Source organism: Salvelinus alpinus, chromosome 9, assembly GCF_045679555.1.
Source record: "Salvelinus alpinus chromosome 9, SLU_Salpinus.1, whole genome shotgun sequence".
In the NCBI taxonomy this organism is placed as follows: domain Eukaryota; kingdom Metazoa; phylum Chordata; class Actinopteri; order Salmoniformes; family Salmonidae; genus Salvelinus; species Salvelinus alpinus.
Window position 1 is genome coordinate 49,180,504 of NC_092094.1, and position 18,586 is coordinate 49,199,089.

The window sequence follows — 18,586 nt, forward strand, 5'->3', positions numbered from 1 at the left end:
AGCTATTGAATAAACAAAGGAGTTACTCTGTATGGAAATGAGGATGGAGGATTAGATATGATAAGCTATGGTAGCTATGGTAAGCAGTGGCAGGGGGACAGGGGTCGTTGTTATGGAGACAGGGGTCAGGGATCATGGTTGACTCACAGGGAAGCACATTGTTGTAGCGGTTCTTAGACTTGTTCTCCATGGCCAAAGCGCTGGTTTTTGCTTGGGCTGTTCCCACTAGCTTCAGGTCCTAGAGGGAGAGGGAGACATTAGGCAACCAGGAACGAGTTGCTTACAAAGAAACACAGGCATATTTACAGAATACAGAACATCAACTGATGCCCGATGGAACATCCAAAATATGTGTATGAACGAAGAAATAGATTAATATTTTACCTCAAACTCCTCAGCGAAACCACAGTTGGAGTCTGCTCTCTGCTTCTTGTAATAAGCCTCATAGTCCTCCACCCTCACAACAACGGTTCTGCTAATAGAGACACAGGAGAAAAGCATTAACACAAACACGAGTGACACCAAGAAACTGTGTGCAACTCTACCTGTTGCATCATTCAATGTGTCAAATTGTTAAGATGGCGCCGAAGAAGATGGCTGACATTTTACATGCCCGTAACCAATTGTGTCCATACATTTTTTTGCGTTGTTTGTAACTTGTTTTTTTCACTTATTTTGTAGATAATGTTGCTGCTACCATCTCCTATGACGGAAAATAACTTCTGGACATCAGAAATGGGATTACTCGCCACGAACTGGAAGAAGCTTTTCGAGAAAGATATACTGCTCTCCCGAGAACAGGCCCAGATCCCCGTCATTTGCGTGAAGAAAAGACGTAGGAAAAGAGGCCGCAGACGGGCTGCCTTTTGAGAATCGGTAGGCGAGCGAGTAAACTCCCACTGCCATCAATTCTACTTGCTAACATGCAATCATAGGAAAAAAACGATTACGATTATACTACCAACAGGACATTAAGAACTGTAATATCTTATGTTTCAACGAGTCGTGGCTGAACAACGACATGGATAATATAGAACTGGAGAGATTTTCCATGCACCGGCAGAACAGCGAAGCCATGTCTGGTAAGACGAGGGGTGGTGGTGTGTGTCTTTTTGTATTAACAGCTGGTGCGCAATATCTAATATTATAGAAGTCTCAAGTTATTATTCGCCTGAGGAAGAGTACCTTATGATAAACTGTAGACCACACTATCTACCAAGAGAGTTCCCATCTGTATTATTCGTAGCCGTCTATTTACCACCACAGACCGATGCTGGCACTAAGACCGCACTCAACCAACTCTATAAGGCCATAAGCAAACAAGAAAATGCTCACCCAGAAGCGGTGCTCCTAGTGGCCGGGGACATTAATGCAGGCAAACTTAAATCAGTTTTACCATATTTTTACCAGCATGTCACATGTGCAACCAGAGGAAAGAAAAACTCTATACCACCTTTACTCCACACACAGACATGCATACAAAGCTCTCCCCCACCCTCCATTTGGCAAATCTGACCATAATTCTTTCCTGCTTATTCCTGCTTGCAAGCAAAAACTAAAGCAGGAAGTACCAGTGACTCACTCAATACGGAAGTGGTCAGATGACGTAGATGCTACGCTACAGGACTTTTGCTAGCACAGGCTGGAATATTAGTTCCGGGATTCATCCAATGGCATTGAGGAGTATACCACCTCAGTCATCGGCTTCATCAATAAGTGCATCGACAACGTCGTCCCAACAGTGACCGTACGTACATATCCCAACCAGAAGCCATGGATTACAGGCAACATCCGCATCGAGCTAAAGGCTAGAGCTGCCGCTTTCAAGGAGCGGGACACTAATCAGGATGCCTATAAGAAATCCCGCTTTGCCCTCAGATGAACCATCAAACAAGCAAAGCGTCAATACAGGATAAAAATGTAATCCTACTACACCGGCTCTGACGCTCGTCGGATGTGACAGGGCTTGAAAACTATTTCAGACTACAAAGGGATACCCAGACGCGGGCTGCCCAGTGACGCGAGCCTACCAGACGAGCTAAATGCCTTTTATGCTCGCTTCAAGGCAAGCAACACTAAAGCATGCACGAGAGCACCAGCTGTTCTGGATGACAGTGTTTGATAACGCTCCCGGTAGCCGATGAGAGCAAGACCTTTAAACAGGTCAACATTCACAAAGGCGCGGGGCCAGATGGATTACCAGGACGTGTAATCAAAATCAGACTGGGTCTGTAATAACTACATGTTTCAAGCAGACCACCATAGTCTCTGATCCCAAGGAAGGGAAGGTAACCTGCCTAAATGATTACAGCGCCGTATCACTCACATCGGTAGCCATGAAGTGCTTTGAAAGGCTGGTCATGGCTCACATCTACAGCATCCTCCCGGATACCCTAGACCCACTCCAATTCGCATACTGCCCCAACAGATCCACAGATGACGCAATCTCAATCACACTCCACACTGCCCTTTCCCACCTGGACAAAAGGAACACCTACTGTATGTGAGAATGCTGTTCATTGACTACAGCTCAGCGTTCAACACCATAGTGCCAACAAAGCTCATCACTAAGCTAAGGACCCTGGGACTAAACACATCCCTCTGCAACTGGATCCTGGACTTCCTGATGGGCCGCCCCCAGGTGGTAAGGGTAGGCAACAACACATCTGCCACGCTGATCCTCAACCCTGGTCCCGTCAGGGGTGTGTACATGTCCTGTACTCCCTGTTCTCCCACGACTGAGTGGCCAAACCTCCAACACCATCATTAAGTTTGCTGACAACACTACAGTGGCAGGCCTGATCACCGACAACGAGACAGCCTATAGGAACAACAACCTCTCCCTCAATGTGAGTAAGACAAAGGAGCTGATCGTGGACTACAGGAAAAGGAGGGCCGAACATGCCCCCAATAACATCAACGGGGCTGTAGTGGAGCAGGTCGAGAGTGTCCACATCACCAACGATCTATCATGGTCCAAACACACCAAGACAGTCGTAAAGAGGGCACAACAACACCTTTTCCCCCTCAGAAGACTGAAAAGACTTGGCATGGGTCCCCAGATCCTAAAAAGGTTTTACAGCTGCACCATCGGGAGCATCCTGACCGGTTGCATCACCTCCTGGTATGGCAACTGCTTGGCATCTGACCATAAGGCGCTACAGAGGATAGTGCGTACGGGCCAGTACATCACTGGGGCCAAGCTTCCTGCAATCCAGGACCTATATAATAGGCGGTGTCAGAGGAAAGCCCATAACATTGTCAGAGACTCCAGTCACCCAAGTCATAGACTGTTCTCTGCTAACGCACGGCAAGCGGTACTGGAGCGCCAAGTCTAGGACCAAAAGGCTCCTTAACAGCTTCTATCCCCAAGCCATAAGACTGCAGAACAATTAATCAAATGGCCACCGGACTATTACATTGACACAAACCCCCCCTCCATTTGTTTTGTACACTGCTGCCACTCGCTGCTATTATCTATGCATAGTCACTTCACCCCTACCTACATGTGCAAATGACCTCTAACCTGTACCACCGCACACTACCCCTGTATATAGCCTCGCTATTGTTATGTTTTATTGTGTTCCTTTTTATTATTTTTTACTTTCGTTTATTTGGTAAATATTTTCTTCACTCTTCTTGAACTGCACTGTTGGTTAAGGGCTTGTAAGTAAGCATTTCACGATAAGGTCTACACTTGTTGCAATCTGCGCATGTGACAAATACTGATTTGAAGTCTCCTAATAGGTTACCATAAGAGTCGATACTCACACTTTAGCCCTGGGGGAAAAATGCATTCAATTTCAAACTGAGATGGATCAGAAAACAAGTGAAGGATCATCATAATAACCTCATAGAGTGAATCTGGATGTCTGAAGAGTCCTTCTTGTTTTGTCTGTAAAAACAAAGGCATACAAAAATCATATGACCATCCAAAAACGTTTCAAAAACTCATCTAAATTATCGAGTGATGATGAACACGATGATGAAGATGATGATGATCCTGTGTGGCTCAGTTGGTAGAACATGGCGCTTGCAACACCACGATTGTGGGTTCGCCTCCCGAGGCCACCCATAAGTCAAATGTATGTGCGCATGACAGTAAGTCGCTTTGAATAAAAGAGTCTGCTAAATGGCATATATTACGATGACGATCTCTCACCTCCTCCAGTAGATGATGAAGCCGGCAGTAATGATGACGAGGATGACAAAAACTCCAAGCGTTGCCCCGACAGCCACACTGGTGACCACTACATAAGAATGACCAAAGAGAACGCCTTGTGAACGCAATATATTACGAAGACATCCATCGTGCCTTTTATCATTGTAAGACTTGCTAGAAGGACTCATAACAGCTCATAGCTGTGGTTTAAACAGTTAACACAGTGTAAAAGTGCAATAGCTACCTGGGTCCTGAGGGAGGTACAATGAATTTGAGTTAAACAGAGTTATCACGACGAGTGACGAACCGACGTTCAGAAGCCCATTCTGCTCTACCACCATTTCAGTGAATAAAACAATGGCATAACTGTGAAGACAAAAGAAAAATGTAAAACATTTGACATTTTAACTCATAGTTTACGTCAGTAGTTGATTAACGCAAGCTGAATTGTAGTTCCATCCCTTCCACTCATCACACATAATGCCTGTGTTGTGTTCATACCTGTACTCTCGTTTGGCCTTCAGTTGGCCATTGGTATAGCCCTTCCATGAGGTTTTGTCCCCTATGTAAATGTCAATGTTTCCTGCACGTTTCCTCCTCCGGCTGTTGTTAGTGTTGTCTTTGACCGTAGCCAGGTATGCAGTAGTAGAGCCTGCTTCCCAGTCCTGATAAGTCTTCACTAAGTACTGCGATGAGTTAGACTGATCTACATCTGCAAGTAAAACACTGCACACATGAGTATGGTAAAGATCACCAATTAAGAAAATGTAGTCAAATTGTTTGGACAAAGACACAAAATATTTTGAGATAAATCATCTTGAATATGTTGACTCAGAATTCTCTCAGTTAAATTAATCCAAGTCTATACTTGCATGTCTTTTTTATACCCAAAACCAAAACTGGCCAATCTACAAATCAATCATAAACCAATCTTAACCAATAGGATGAAGGGGACCCACTGTTGATGTCTGAGGTCACCAACACGCCGTAGTGTTTGATTGGTCCATTGGTGCTGTCCAGGAGGCTGGGGGTCAGCTGTACAGAGAAGGAGTTGTGATCCTTCGCTGTGACCCTGACTAGGGACTCAACGTCAGCTGGGATAGAAGGGGCTGGAGAAATGGAAGAGAGGAGGAAGAAATGGGACATAAATTCTTACAGTATTTCTACTTACATCCTGAAAGGATTGTGTTCACAAGCTTACATATTACTTCAATACAGATGTAGGATCTTAATTTGATCACCCTCTTGCCGGAGAACTTTCCTGCAATGCAGAACATTTTAAACTTGAAGTATACACTGAGTATACAAAACATGCTCTTTCCATGACAGACTGAACAGGTGAATCCAGGGGAAAGCTATGACCCCTTATTGATGTCACTTGTTAAATCCACTTTAATCCGTGTAGATGAAGCAGAGGAGACAGGATTTAAGGATTTCTAGCTAGCTTTTTGGATGAGACAAATGAGACATGGATTGTGTATGTGTTCCATTCAGAGGGTGAATAGTCAAGACAAAAGATTGAAGTGCCTTTGAACGGAGTATGGTAGTAGGTGCCATGCGCAGCAGTTTGTGTCAAGAACTTCAATGCTGCTGGGTTTTTCACACGCAACAGTTTCCCGTGTGTGTCAAGAATGGTCAATGGACATCCAGCCAACTTGACACAACTGTGGGAAGCATTAGAGTCAACATGGGCCAGCATCCCTGTGGAACACGTTGGATACCTTGTAGAGTCCATTCCCTGACAAATTTAGGCTGTTCTGAGGTCAAAAAGGGGGGGTATTTGAGGTTTTAAAAGGCTTCTGAAGTATTTAATTTCCACTTTAAAATGAGATTTTCCCTTACAAATAAATACATCAACCCCTACAAAAATGTCCATTAATTATAATCTACACAATTCACATTTCCTGTTGCTGCAGAATTATTTTCCTGCCGTAGAAAACTGGCTCAAATTTAAGATCCTACATCTGTACATGGGCAACACATATTGTCTAGGTAAAGAAAATCCATGTACAACACATAACGTTTTTAATATTGTCAATGTAATTGTGTGAAAAGCATACTGTACATTTTCAAATTGTGAGGGTAATTAAGTTGTTCAATCATATTCCAACAAATTTGCGCCTACATTGCAATTGAACTATGTTTCTGTCACATACCCGTAATGCCAGTCTTGCAGGTGAGGCTTTGGACGGTGCTGGTTTTCCCACAGCCCAGAGTGGTCACGGTCAGGGTGTAGTCTGTATAGTGCTTCAGGTCAGGGACTGTGTGACCACAGGCTGGGTTACAGTCACCAATTGTCTTATTGTGTACCTGTAATCAATCAATCAGTCAATCAATAATTGTTTTGTTTCGGTGAACAATATTTACTGTACTGTTTGAGAAATGAATTGTGTAGCCGCACCTGGCCCTGAGGGAGTTGGATGGTTTCCTTAGCAGTGATCTGAAAGCCCTGGTGCAGTCCTTTGGGTTTGGTCCAGGACAGATTCAGCTTGGCGTTGGGGTCATTAGGAGAGGCACACTTCAAGTTGGACACAGGGCTGGCATCTATGGCACAGTGAGGGAGAGAAAGAGATTCCCAGATTTCAGTTGTGATTTTATTACCAGAAAATGTGCAGACCATGGCTGAAAAATACAATTTAAAAGAGATCAAAACTCAGTTCAAAAATGACATATAAAATAGCATCCCTATCTGGATCAGTGTCTGTAGATGCTAGTAACGGTAGTACATCCTTTATCAATCCCTATATGCATTCTTAACGCATCCCACACTGGTGGTACAGTATGGTAGTCTACATGTGAAAACATGCTATGATCTTACTGGTGCAGCTGGAGGTGGAGACTGGAGCTCCCTCTGTTCCGTCATCGGTCTGTGTTGTTACGGTGAAGTTATACGGACTCCCAGGGACCAATCCATTGACGGGCAGGTTTTCCATAGCTGTGGTTCTATTACTGATGATTAACCCAGTGGAGTTGGTCCAGGTCACTCTGTAGCTGTAGCCTGGTTTGTGACCTACAGGCTTTGACCAGGTCAATGTTAGGTTCACCTCGGCCGTCACTGCACTCAGTGACTGGACACTCTCTGGTCCTTGGGAATTCAATCAAAGACGGCATAGAGGTGGTTAGTAGAACAATAATTATGAACACAGAAAGCAAATGTCTCGGGGGTTGTGTTAGGGTGTATGTGTTTCGGAAATGATCGCGCGTGTGCGCATGCTCGCGTGTGTGTGTGCGTGTGCGTGTTGACACTCACTGGTTGTGACCAAACTGCTCCAGACCTCCTCACTGTGGAAGCCTAGCACTCCCACTGTAACCACAGACATATTGTAGGGTGTTCCAGAGGACAGGCTGGGCAGTGTTTGACTTGTGTTTGTAGTAGTGACCGTCTTGTTGTCTAGCTGCGTCGACAGGTACTTCACCAGGTAACTGAAGGTGGTGTTGGCCATCAGAGGAGCTTCACCCCACTCCACAGTGACGGAACTAGTAGTCTTCTCCAAGATCATGATGGGCCCAGGCGGGTTGGGTTCTGAGAGAGACAATTGACAGCAATTTATATTGAGTTGTAAAAAACATCCGTGAATTGAATGTCCTTGCAAGTATCTTGAAAGCTAACTCTGGACTCGTGCGAAATAAACATTGTTCTTCGTCTTAGCTACAACAAATGAATGAACTCGAACAGACAGAGGAGGCATGAGAAATGCATGGTTTCCTTAGCAGTAGAACTCTGCCCCCCACCCTGGCTCCTCCCTTATACTCACGAGTTGCTGTAGTTACATGTCCTGATGTTTCATTGAAGGGACCACTGATAGTGGTCACCACGGCTGTGTACTCTCTCCCAGCTGACAGGTAACTGAAGGTGTGTGTCTGCTGGTTGGAGTTCAGCAATACGGGGGTAAAGACCTGGTCAGTGCTGTTCAGATGGACCACATACTGCCCCACATTCCCTGGTGGTGCCGCCCAGCTCACCACCATGGTATTGGTGCTACCGTTGTTGGAGATGGATGGCTGGACAGACTCAGGCTCTGGTAGAGAAGAACAGAGATGGGGGTGAGGTTAGAAAGGATGAGGGGGAGGGGAGAACGAGGGAAGATACAAAGGGATATAGATTCTAGAAAAACTTAACATTATGACTGTAACTACTGCTCCCTGGAAGAGGGAAATGAGATACAACACAACTACGGGGAGTCTGACAAGGCCAATGAAATCTGCGCCTTGCTGGAAGCCCCACCTTCCACAGGTGATAACCCTGAGGCCCGGATTCATTCCTTTAATTCAGTACCTCTCTTTACCTAGCCGAGAACCGTTTCCCACCTTTAGGGAACAGTAGTTATAGCCAAACGGTACAACATAACTATGGAGAACTAAAATCCCGCCCCAAGCCACCTCCAACGGATACCACCCCGCAAGATGCGGTAGTCTGGGTATTGCGCACATTGCGCGCTGCCTAATGACCCTCTCCTGTCCCAGCTGTAAGCACCCTGTAGGCTACACCGGGAGCAGTGACATCCAAGCGATAAAACCTCACAAAAGTGTGTGGAGATGCCCAACTAGCCACAGCACAAATATCCACTACAGTCAACCCTGTAAATAACACCCAAGACAATGCCAGACGCCTGGTGAAGTGGGTGCGTACACCGCTAGGTAACCCTTGCACCTTGCTACTATATGCCTGGGAGATAGCTTCCACAATTGAGTGGGAGAGATGCTGTTTAGAAAGCGCCCTGCCGCGAGCTGGATTAGCAAAACAGACAAAACGCTGGTCACCGGAAATCCTGGGTCCGCCCAAGGTACGTGTGTAAAGCTCATACTGGAAAGAGGGCATGTAACCTCTGTTGCTCTTCCGAAGCAAAAGCAAGAGGCGGAAAGGGAAATACCTCGAACGCTAAGGACATAACCATGACTCTCGAGGCAAAGGCCGCATTCAGATGCAACGTCACCTTTGAGTTGCCAGGGGTGAAATGAGTACAGGAAGGGTGTATGGATAATGTGTGGAAAACCCCAACGCGTTTAGCCGAGGCCAAAGCCACGAGCAAGGATGTCTTGTAGGAGAAGATCTTCAGATCCACAGACTCCAGTGGGTCAAAGGGGGACTAACACAGAGCATCCAAAACCAAAGCTAAATCCCAAGTGGGCGCAATAGGTTTAGAGACCTGTCGGAACCGCACCGCCAGGGGATGAGCCTCTGGACCGGCGCCATCAATTCCCACATGACCCGCTGAAATAGTACATTTTGAAAATGGAGAATGAAGCACCCTGCTCAAAAATCTCCTGTAGGAACAATAGAAAGGCCCTCCAGAGAACTCTGAAAATGAACAATTCCTTTATTTTGGCACCCAAAGCTCAAACGCCTGTCACTTATACGCATGCAGCCCTCTCGTGGACGGCACCCTTGTGGACTGAATAGTAGCAATCAAGTTCAGAGGTAAACCTCTAGCCGTCAGATTGGACCTCTCTGGGGCCAAGCCCAGAGGTATAGCCTCCACTCCTTGGTGTAGCCTCCACTCCTGAGAGAGAGGGCCCCACCTGGATAAAAGATCTGCACCAGAGTTGATTCAACCGGGGTTATGTATCGCTCGATACGAGAGCATGTGCCCGACAAAAGCAGGGGAGAGCGCCTGAGCACCAGATACACCGTTAGGAGCTCCAGGTAACTGATATGCAGTGCGCTCCGCACCACTGTCCATACCCCCCGAATCGAGTTGCCTTCATACAGCGCCCCTGCCCCCTTTTGCGGGCTACAACTCAGCCCATGGGAGCCCCCTAACAATAGCAGAGGGTCCCACCACTGGGCCAGGGCCAATAGGCCTGACAGGGACGCCCGAAGCGACCGGCTTAAGCCGCGAGATGCGTCCAGGTGGTTGGCTAGCACTCAGCGCTGGAAGGGCCGCATCGACAATAGCCCCAGGAGAATGACTTCCATCCCAGAAGCCATTGTCTCCAGTAAGCATAGGCACTGGTGAAAATGCACTGTGTGACACAGCCGAAATTAGGCTTAGCGGAGCTGGAACTCAAACACCTTAAATGGGGATAGCTAGTTAAAGACCCATAAACGGGATGAGCTGAGATGGAGTGAGACAGCTGTTTTTTCTGGTTTCTTATGAAGCCTAGAGACTGAATACGGGACAGTAGCATGGATGTGTGTAACACTGCTTGCTTCCTAGACTCTGCTGCCACCAGCCAATCGGCTCTAATAGCCGGCGGCTCGTGAGAATTCAGAATTTGTCGAATCTGAGGTGCTTGCTGAGGACACGTAGAACTAGAATGAGACGCAAAGTCCCATCCCTTTCCTCCCTCAAAACGGCCGCTGAGGCCTGGGAAACAGTCGACGTGAGGATGCTGCAGAAGCGTGGGGGATGCACGGCAAATTGTACCCCCGACGTCATTGTTCGATTGATCCAGGGCGACACCGCGCATGAGCGTCATTACTCTACCGACCAGCCATGGGTACTGGCGAAAAAGCACCTTGTCACCTAGCTGGGAATGGGACAGGCTGCTCTGAAAAACAGGCCCCTTCTGTGGTAACAGACATGGGCGATTCGTATATTGAATATAATTCCCAGGAATGAAAAGCGTTTAGCTGGAGACAGACAGCTCATTTCGGGGTTCATACGAACCAGATAATAGCATGGTCGTGTCCAACCCTTTTTGTTCCCTCGAATACGCTACCAACAACTACTCACGGGCACAGGGGGCTCCGGCAATGGCTGAAGGGGCACTGTTGTCACAGTAATGTTTTTGTGGAGGGGCTACTTTCTTTAAGTAATAAAAAATATTTCTAAGATAGTTGTCAAAATGATTGGCACCCCTGCTTTCAATACTCTGGCACCCTCCCCTTGCAAGGATATAACAGCACTGAGCATATTTCTAAAATGTTTAATGAGATTGGAGAACACATTGGGAGGAATCTTAGACCGTTCCTCCATACAGAATCTTTACAGGTCCTTGATATTCTTCGGTTCAATTCAAACCACAGGTTTTCAATAGGGTTCATGTCCGGAAACTGCAATATGTTGATTTTGTTGTCTAATTAACCATTTCTTTGTGGATTTTGATGTGAGCTTGGGGTTATTGTCTTGCTGAAAGATCCACTTACGGCCAAGTTTCAGCTTTCTGGCAGAGACAACCAGGTATTTAGCTAAAATGTTCTGTTACTTGGTAGAGTACGTGATGTCGTTGACATTAACAAGGGCCCCAGGACCAGTGGAAGCAAAACCTGCCAATAACATCAAAGATACACCACCATATTTTACAGTAGGTATGAGGTTATTTTCTGTATATACATCCTCCTTTCGAGGACAAACCCACCACTGGTGTGCGTGGCCAAAGAGCTCTTTTTTCATCTCCTCTGACCATAGCACCGGTTCCAATCCAAGTGCCAATGCCGTTTACATTTGTTGGTTGCTCTTTTGTCTGGCAACCCCTCCAAATAGCCTTTTGTAATGGAGGTGGTGTCTAATGGTAGATTTGGAGACTTGGAGACCCAAAGATGTGACCAAGTTCTGTAATTCTCCAACTTTGGCCCTTGGATTTTTCTTTGCCTCCCAAAATCTTCCTCACTGTGCATAAGGACAAATAGACTTGTGTCCAATACCAGTCGTGTTTTTCACTGTTCCAGTGGTTTTAAACGAATTAATTGTTGCCCTAATAGTGGTAAGTGGTACATATATTTTTTATTTTTGCGATTTTCTTGTACCCATTGCCTGATTTATGAAGGTCAACAACCACTTGTCCTTTTCATTTGTGAGCCGTTTGCCTTTTCCTATGGATGACAAGGGGATTTTACATGCGTATTACCTAATTTTTATACCCCAGTGAAACAGGAAGCCATGCAGATTTAATGTAGTTTGATTTGATTTATTCGAATATTTATGTAATGAACACGATGGGAGACAGAGAGCTGATTTCAAATGCAGGGCACAGCAGGTGTTTATTTGTAAAGGACCACAGGGGGAGGCAGGTAGCTGGGTCCAGGGGCAGGCAGAAGGTCATACACAGTGGTCCAAAAAGGCAACAGTACAGGCAGGGAAAAGGCTAGTAACGTCATCCAGGAGATCAGGTAATAGGCTAAAGTATAGGCAGGGAATAGGCATCTAGTGAGGCAGGCAGAAACTATCAGACACAGGAGGAGTAAATTGCAGGAAAAGCAGCACTCCGAATAGAAGTGTGTCACAAAACAAACAATACCTCACAATGATGGGATGCAAAGAACTGAACTAAATAGTGTGTGATAATGACATACAGGTGTGTGAACAGGTGATCAGAATTCAGGTGATTGGGATCTGGAGAGTGAGCTGCGTTCAGGGGATCTATGTGTTTGAGAGTGTGAGCTGGAAAGTGGTCTGGAGAGTGAGCTGCGTTCAGGTGATCTATGTGTATGAGAGTGTGAGTTGGAAGCAGACATTACAATTTAGGGTTGCCAATAATTGACACCCATCTTTTTGAGAAATAAAAATATTACTTTCTCTAAGCAATTGTATTAGTATAATATAATATCAATTTCCCTCGCATCTCTTTGAGCATACAATATAGCTCAGTATTATTATTTATTTTATACTTTTTTGCTCATCTTTATCAAGGGCTCCAATTATTTTTGACCTGACTGTAGGTGAAAAGAAAGCAGGTCTCACCTGTGTACTGAAAGATTGAGACGGTGCCTCCCTCTATACCGTCCTGTGCCTTGACGGAAACACGGAAGGTGCAATTGGTTCCTGGTGTGAGTTCTGGAATGACGGCCTCCTCTCCTGTCACTGTGTGGTTTGTGGGAGTAGACACGCACCCCTCGGTCTGGATACGGTATGTGTAACCACTCTGGTACTGAGGTGGCTTGGTCCAGGTCAGACGTACACCAGTTGCGTTTACTGTAGGCGCCAACAACCCACTAATGGGATATGGTCCTGGAAACAAAGGGTCTTAGGTTTGACTTGAGTAATACAAAGAGGGGGAATACTGTTCAACATATGCTGGTCCCAAATATGTACTCTTACTAACACCAAATTAGAAAGATAAATAACTCTTGAAATGAAACTGAGAATTGTTATTGCCATGGGAACATACTTGTGTAATAGAACACTTTCACAGGGGTTGCCATGGTGCCATCCTCTGTGAGCGTTGTCACGGTAAAGGTGTAGTTGCTCCCCGACTGTAGTCCGGTGACAATTCTTTTGGTGTTGTTGACAGTGACGGAGATGAAAAGGGACCCGTTGGGGTAGGTTACCTCCACCTTGAAGGAGTAGCCATCTTTGTTCTCCGGCTGATCCCAGACTAGAGTCACATCGGTAGGGGTGATTCCTGCCTCTGTCAGCCCGCTCACAGAGTGGGGCCCTGGAACAAACGAACAACAAAGATCATTTGTGTGTGCGTACATGCGAGTGTGTGTAACGGACATCACGCTGCTTGCTTAGCGAGTTCCACTTCCTCCTGATTCGGCTCACATGAGTCTCTAACCCTGGACATCTGCCTTGCTAGCACACGTGACCGCCCTCCTGAAGCGTCTTACCCGTTGGCGCCACCAAAAAGCTAGCTATTCGGCGGGGCAAGTGGGTACACTTTAGGCTGAGGAGTGCGTTTCACACATCCCCATGTGCTGCAGGTGCATGCGTGTGTAGATGCAGTGTAAATGTGTGTTCAGGAGTCACTCACTGGTATAGTTGACTGTCGTCACCGCTGTGCTCTGGTAGTCCAACGGCCCTACGGTTACCACAGTGATGTTGTAGAGTGTTCCAGACTGGAGGTTCTCCAGGAGGATCCAGTTGTGTTCTGTCAGGTTATGCTGGCCCAGGTAGAACACAGAGAACCGGTACTGACCCAGGTCCATGTCCAGGGGCCGGGCCCAGCTGATGTTGATGGAACCAGTGGTCTGGTCCTCCACCATCTGGGTTCCGGGAGGGTTGGGATCTGGGAACAAACCAGGGAGACTTTAGTTATGCAGGATATTGCAGGTGGAGTGACTCAGGCATGTGATGACATTAGAGAACAATCCATTCTAGATTATGAGCATGTCTCTGTAATTGTACATGCTCTTCAGACAAATATGTAATTATCTTTACAGCAGCAACGAAACAAATGGGAGTACAGCTGGAAAGTTGGACTTTATTAAAGCATTGACTGACTTACACGTTGCATTTGTTACATTCAGTGATGCCTCAGTGAGCGGTCCACTGTTGGTGACCACTCTGACAACATAGACTTTCCCTGGTTTCAGGTTTTGGAACACTAATTCTAGAGAGTCATTGGAAATGGTGTGGCTGTTTTCCATCACGTTGTCGTTGTAGATTGTGACGGTGTAGGAGTCCACCTGTCCCACAGGGGCATCCCAGGTCACATTCATTGTGGTGGTTGTTCCTGTTGTGGCGATGTTTGTCACCACCCCAGGTTCTAAATGGTATATACAACAAAACAAATTACATTAAAGGCCTAGTCCAGTCAAAAACTTGTTTTGTGTTTTATATAACTTTTCTGTGTTTTATATATATTTCCACACTGAGGTTGGAATAATACTGTGATATTGTGAAGATTATGATAATGCCCTTTTTGTGTAAGAGCTGTTTGAAAATACCGCCAGAAAAATCTGCCTGTTTTTGTGAGATGTAGTTTTGGCCTACCTGGTGACATCACCAGGTGGTAAATTAGTTAATAGACCAATAAGAAAGACAGTTCCAAACCTCTGTTTTCCCCTCCCCACTCAGGCCACTCCCAGACAGTCCTAGCAAAATTCTTGCTTGAGAACTTGCTCTTTGCTTAGAGGCAATTTCTGTTAATTTTTTACCGTTTTGACCATTTTGAAACAGTCAGCATAAGGTACTTAATTGTTACCCAGAAATGATTTGATATTGAGATAAAAACAGCTGCATTGGACCTTTAACATTTCACATTTTAGACTAGAGATACCGGTATATAGATCTTAAAAGTGTGGTAAATGTTTATTATGTAAATGAGTCTTTAATTTGGTTTAGGTGTGAAATACGCATTGTCAGCCATCTTATATTAAACCAACTTTGCAATGTAAAGAAGGGAAAGTGAGTGAGAAAGAGATGGGGGGGGGGGCTTTTGAACCGTACTTGTGTAGCTAGACGTCTCTACTGAGTCAGACTTAACCCCCTGGACGACCGTGACCACAGAGAAGGTGTAACTGTCCCCAGGCTGGAGATGGGTGAAGGTGTAGCTCTCGACCGTGGTTGACACGTTCGCAACCATAGAACCCCTCTTGGAGACAGTCACCAGATAGGAGTAGGTGGGTTTGTGGTCGTCCTGTTTGGACCAGGAAAGCTTGATAGCGGTTGTGTTCAGATCCTTGACCACGAGGTTACTGACCGCCTTGGGCTCTGAACGGCAAAGAGGCGAGATATTGTATTAATATGATCCATAACACAGGATCATTTAGCAGACGGTGTTATACACCTCTTAACTACACAAGAGTAACTGCAGTTTGCATTACTCTTGGATTACTCTACAAATACCTTTGGAAGTTTAGAATACTAGCTTACTTGTGTAGCTGAACGTGTGTTCTGAAATTCCGTCGCTTCCCGCTGCTGCTACTGTTGTAACAGTGAAGGTATAGCCAGTCCCAGGTTCTAGGCCAGGGACGTCCGCGAAGCTTGTATTGACTGTTTTCTCTCCAACAGGGCCTGTAGCGTTGCTGTACTGGACTCTGTAGGAGTAGTAGGACTTAACATCCACAGGGTCAGTCCACCGTAGCTTCATCGAGGAGGTGGACAACGGGCTCGCTGTGAGGCTCACCACTGGTTTTGGCACTAGGAGAAAAAAATAAACCTTAATCGATGATCTTACTAGGATATGAAATTTGGTAAGGCATTTAACCTGATGTATTTCAAAAAATATATCATATAAATAATAGCCATTTAGCAGATGCTTTTATCCAAAGCGACTTACAGTCGTGCGTGCGTATATTTTATGTATGGGTGGCTCCGGGAATCTAACCCACAACGCTAGCATTACAAGCACCATGCTCTACCAACTGATCCATACAGGACCATGCATCAACCGTGCATTATATTAGAAAGAATTCAGAAGACTTCTGCAACATTTTCACATTGTCAAAAATGTCACCCCAAGCACACTATATAGTTGTTACAAGTGTACGTACAAGTATATCCAGATGTATTAACAGGGGCGCTTCCCAGATCCTGTGGTCCCACGGTTATCACTGTGATGGTGTAGAGCGTTCCAGAGGACAAAGAGAGCAGGTTATGTCTGAGACTAGAGGTAGACTGGCCGCTTGCTCCAGTCCCAGTGGAATGGTAGCTAATGTTATAGGAGATGCCCGGCGCACCAGTCATTAGACCAGGGGTTTTCCATTGGACAGAGAGGGAGCTGGTTGTCCTCTCTGTGATGTTGAGGGGTCCAGGTGGGTTGGGTACTGTAGTGGAGAAATAAGAGATGTTAGGAAAGTTGCAAACACAAATCCACATTCACACAAACACACACAAAGTACATTTGCTTTTCTTTCAGGACAAACACAGAGATAAGCTTCTCACACTCTCTCATACAAACTCTCAGAAAATACAAACTACTACGAAGCCTTCAGAACCTCGACAGTAAATGCATAGTATAGCCACCATTGGCCATGACTTACCAGTGGCTAACTGGCCCGTAGCAGACTGGTTACGGAATTGTCCAGCTACAGCAGTCACTGTGACCTCATAGACCCTCCCTGACTGTAGCCCAGTGAAGCTGGCCATTGTGGTCTGTGTGGTTTGGCTGGATGTATAGTTTAAAGCAGCATTAGAGATGTTCACATTGTATTGGTCCACGCTCCCTCCGGGCAAGGTCCAGGTCACTTTCAGCTGACTGGTCCCTGGTCCCGTAGCCACAATGTTCCCAGGTTGTTTAGGGTCTGTCATGACACAATCGAAAAGGTTTCATTTCAATGACGGAAATATAGACAGTATAGAAAAGACAAAAACATCCATGGGGCCTCTTTTAAAAACGGTGAATACGTCCAAAATATACCCCAAAATGTGCGTGCACCAGTTTTCATGCAAAAGTTGGCATTCATAAAAATGTCGCTTATCGTGAGAATGTGCTCACCTCCCTGCAAACTTTGGACCATGTGTACGCACATTTGCGAGTTGGTGAAATATTGTATTGCAAACTGGCAAGTAAGTATTTTGTGCAAATGGAGTATGATGAAAAGCTTATAAAAAACAGGAAAACATATAAACAAGAATTCAGCCAGTTGTGAGAAGAGCGAAAATCTTTTCTCTAATTTTTCTAATATAAAATAACTAGACTGTAACGGCTGTGTAATTCCTCCTCCTCGGATGAGGAGAAGGAGTAAGGGTCGGACCAAAACGCAGAGTGGTTAGTGCTCATATTGATTTAATCAAAACGAAACTGAACACTTACAAATACAAAAAAACAACAAACGTGACAAAACCGAAAACAGTCCCGTGTGGCACGAACACTGACACGAGATACAAACACCCACAAACACACGTGAACCCCGGCTGCCTAAGTATGATTCTCAATCAGGGACAACGATTGACAGCTGCCTCTGATTGAGAATCATACCAGGCCGAACGCACAAAACCCCAACATAGAAAACAACACATAGACAACCCACCCAACTCACGCCCTGACCATACTAAATAAATACAAAACAAAGGAAAACAGGTCAGGAACGTGACATAGACATAGGAATCTTTTTCCGGTTTTATTTTCATAACCATTGCAGAATAAATTCCAGTTTTATTTTCATAACCATTGCAGAATAAATTCCAGTTTTATTTTCATAACCATTGCAGAATAAATTCCAGTTTTATTTTCATAACCATTGCAGAATAAATTCCGGTTTTATTTTCATAACCATTGCAGAATAAATTCCGGTTTTATTTTCATAACCATTGCAGAATAAATTCTGGTTTTATTTTCATAACCATTGCAGAATAAATTCCCGGTTTTATTTTCATAACCATTGCAGAATATATTCCGGTTTCTGGCCGTGATGGGTTCATATTCCCGAAGAAGCTATACAACAAAGTACCATGAGCAGCTCTCATTTAATTGGGCCTAGTAGTCTAGTAAATAGATAGGTAATATGTATTTCAAGTTTTGCAATCCCATAGGCAGCATAGTTTAAAATATAGAGTCACATTTTACAGGTGAACCGTTTATATTTTACATTGAGGAAGGCTTGCGTACAGAGCATTTGGAAAGTATTCAGACCCCTTGACTTTTTCCACATTTTGTTACGTTACAGCCTTATTCTAAAATGGTTTCAATTGTTTCCCCCCCTCTCAATCTACACACAATACCCCATAATGACAAAGTGAAAACAGGTTGAGAGTTTCTCCCATTGTTCTCTGCAGATCCACTCAAGCTCTGTCAGGTTGGATGGGGAGCGTCACTGCACAGCTATGTTCAGGTCTCTCCAGAAATGTTCGATCGAGTTCAAGTCTGGACTCTGGC

General features: G+C 45.2%; 1 protein-coding gene across 4 annotated transcripts in view; it reads right to left on the minus strand.

Annotated features, from left to right (window-relative positions):
• LOC139530259 (receptor-type tyrosine-protein phosphatase eta-like) overlaps positions 1-18,586 on the minus strand; it is a 33,845-nt gene that overhangs the window by 6,864 nt on the left and 8,395 nt on the right. For 2 of the 4 annotated variants that reach the window (XM_071326494.1, XM_071326497.1), the window contains exons 4-23: positions 16,752-17,012; positions 16,263-16,535; positions 15,643-15,909; positions 15,217-15,480; positions 14,273-14,533; positions 13,799-14,053; positions 13,214-13,480; positions 12,787-13,053; positions 7,918-8,181; positions 7,413-7,685; positions 6,981-7,247; positions 6,564-6,706; positions 6,319-6,472; positions 5,122-5,271; positions 4,664-4,874; positions 4,407-4,528; positions 4,163-4,250; positions 3,851-3,895; positions 385-475; positions 148-238 (exon numbers count right to left, since the gene is read on the minus strand). In XM_071326494.1, coding sequence (XP_071182595.1) covers positions 148-238; positions 385-475; positions 3,851-3,895; positions 4,163-4,250; positions 4,407-4,528; positions 4,664-4,874; positions 5,122-5,271; positions 6,319-6,472; positions 6,564-6,706; positions 6,981-7,247; positions 7,413-7,685; positions 7,918-8,181; positions 12,787-13,053; positions 13,214-13,480; positions 13,799-14,053; positions 14,273-14,533; positions 15,217-15,480; positions 15,643-15,909; positions 16,263-16,535; positions 16,752-17,012 — 4,014 coding nt within the window. Of the gene's footprint in view, positions 1-147; positions 239-384; positions 476-3,850; positions 3,896-4,162; positions 4,251-4,406; positions 4,529-4,663; positions 4,875-5,121; positions 5,272-6,318; positions 6,473-6,563; positions 6,707-6,980; positions 7,248-7,412; positions 7,686-7,917; positions 8,182-12,786; positions 13,054-13,213; positions 13,481-13,798; positions 14,054-14,272; positions 14,534-15,216; positions 15,481-15,642; positions 15,910-16,262; positions 16,536-16,751; positions 17,013-17,206; positions 17,712-18,586 lie in introns of those variants that run through there. The other 2 variants (XM_071326498.1, XM_071326496.1) reach the window with 2 other exon arrangements.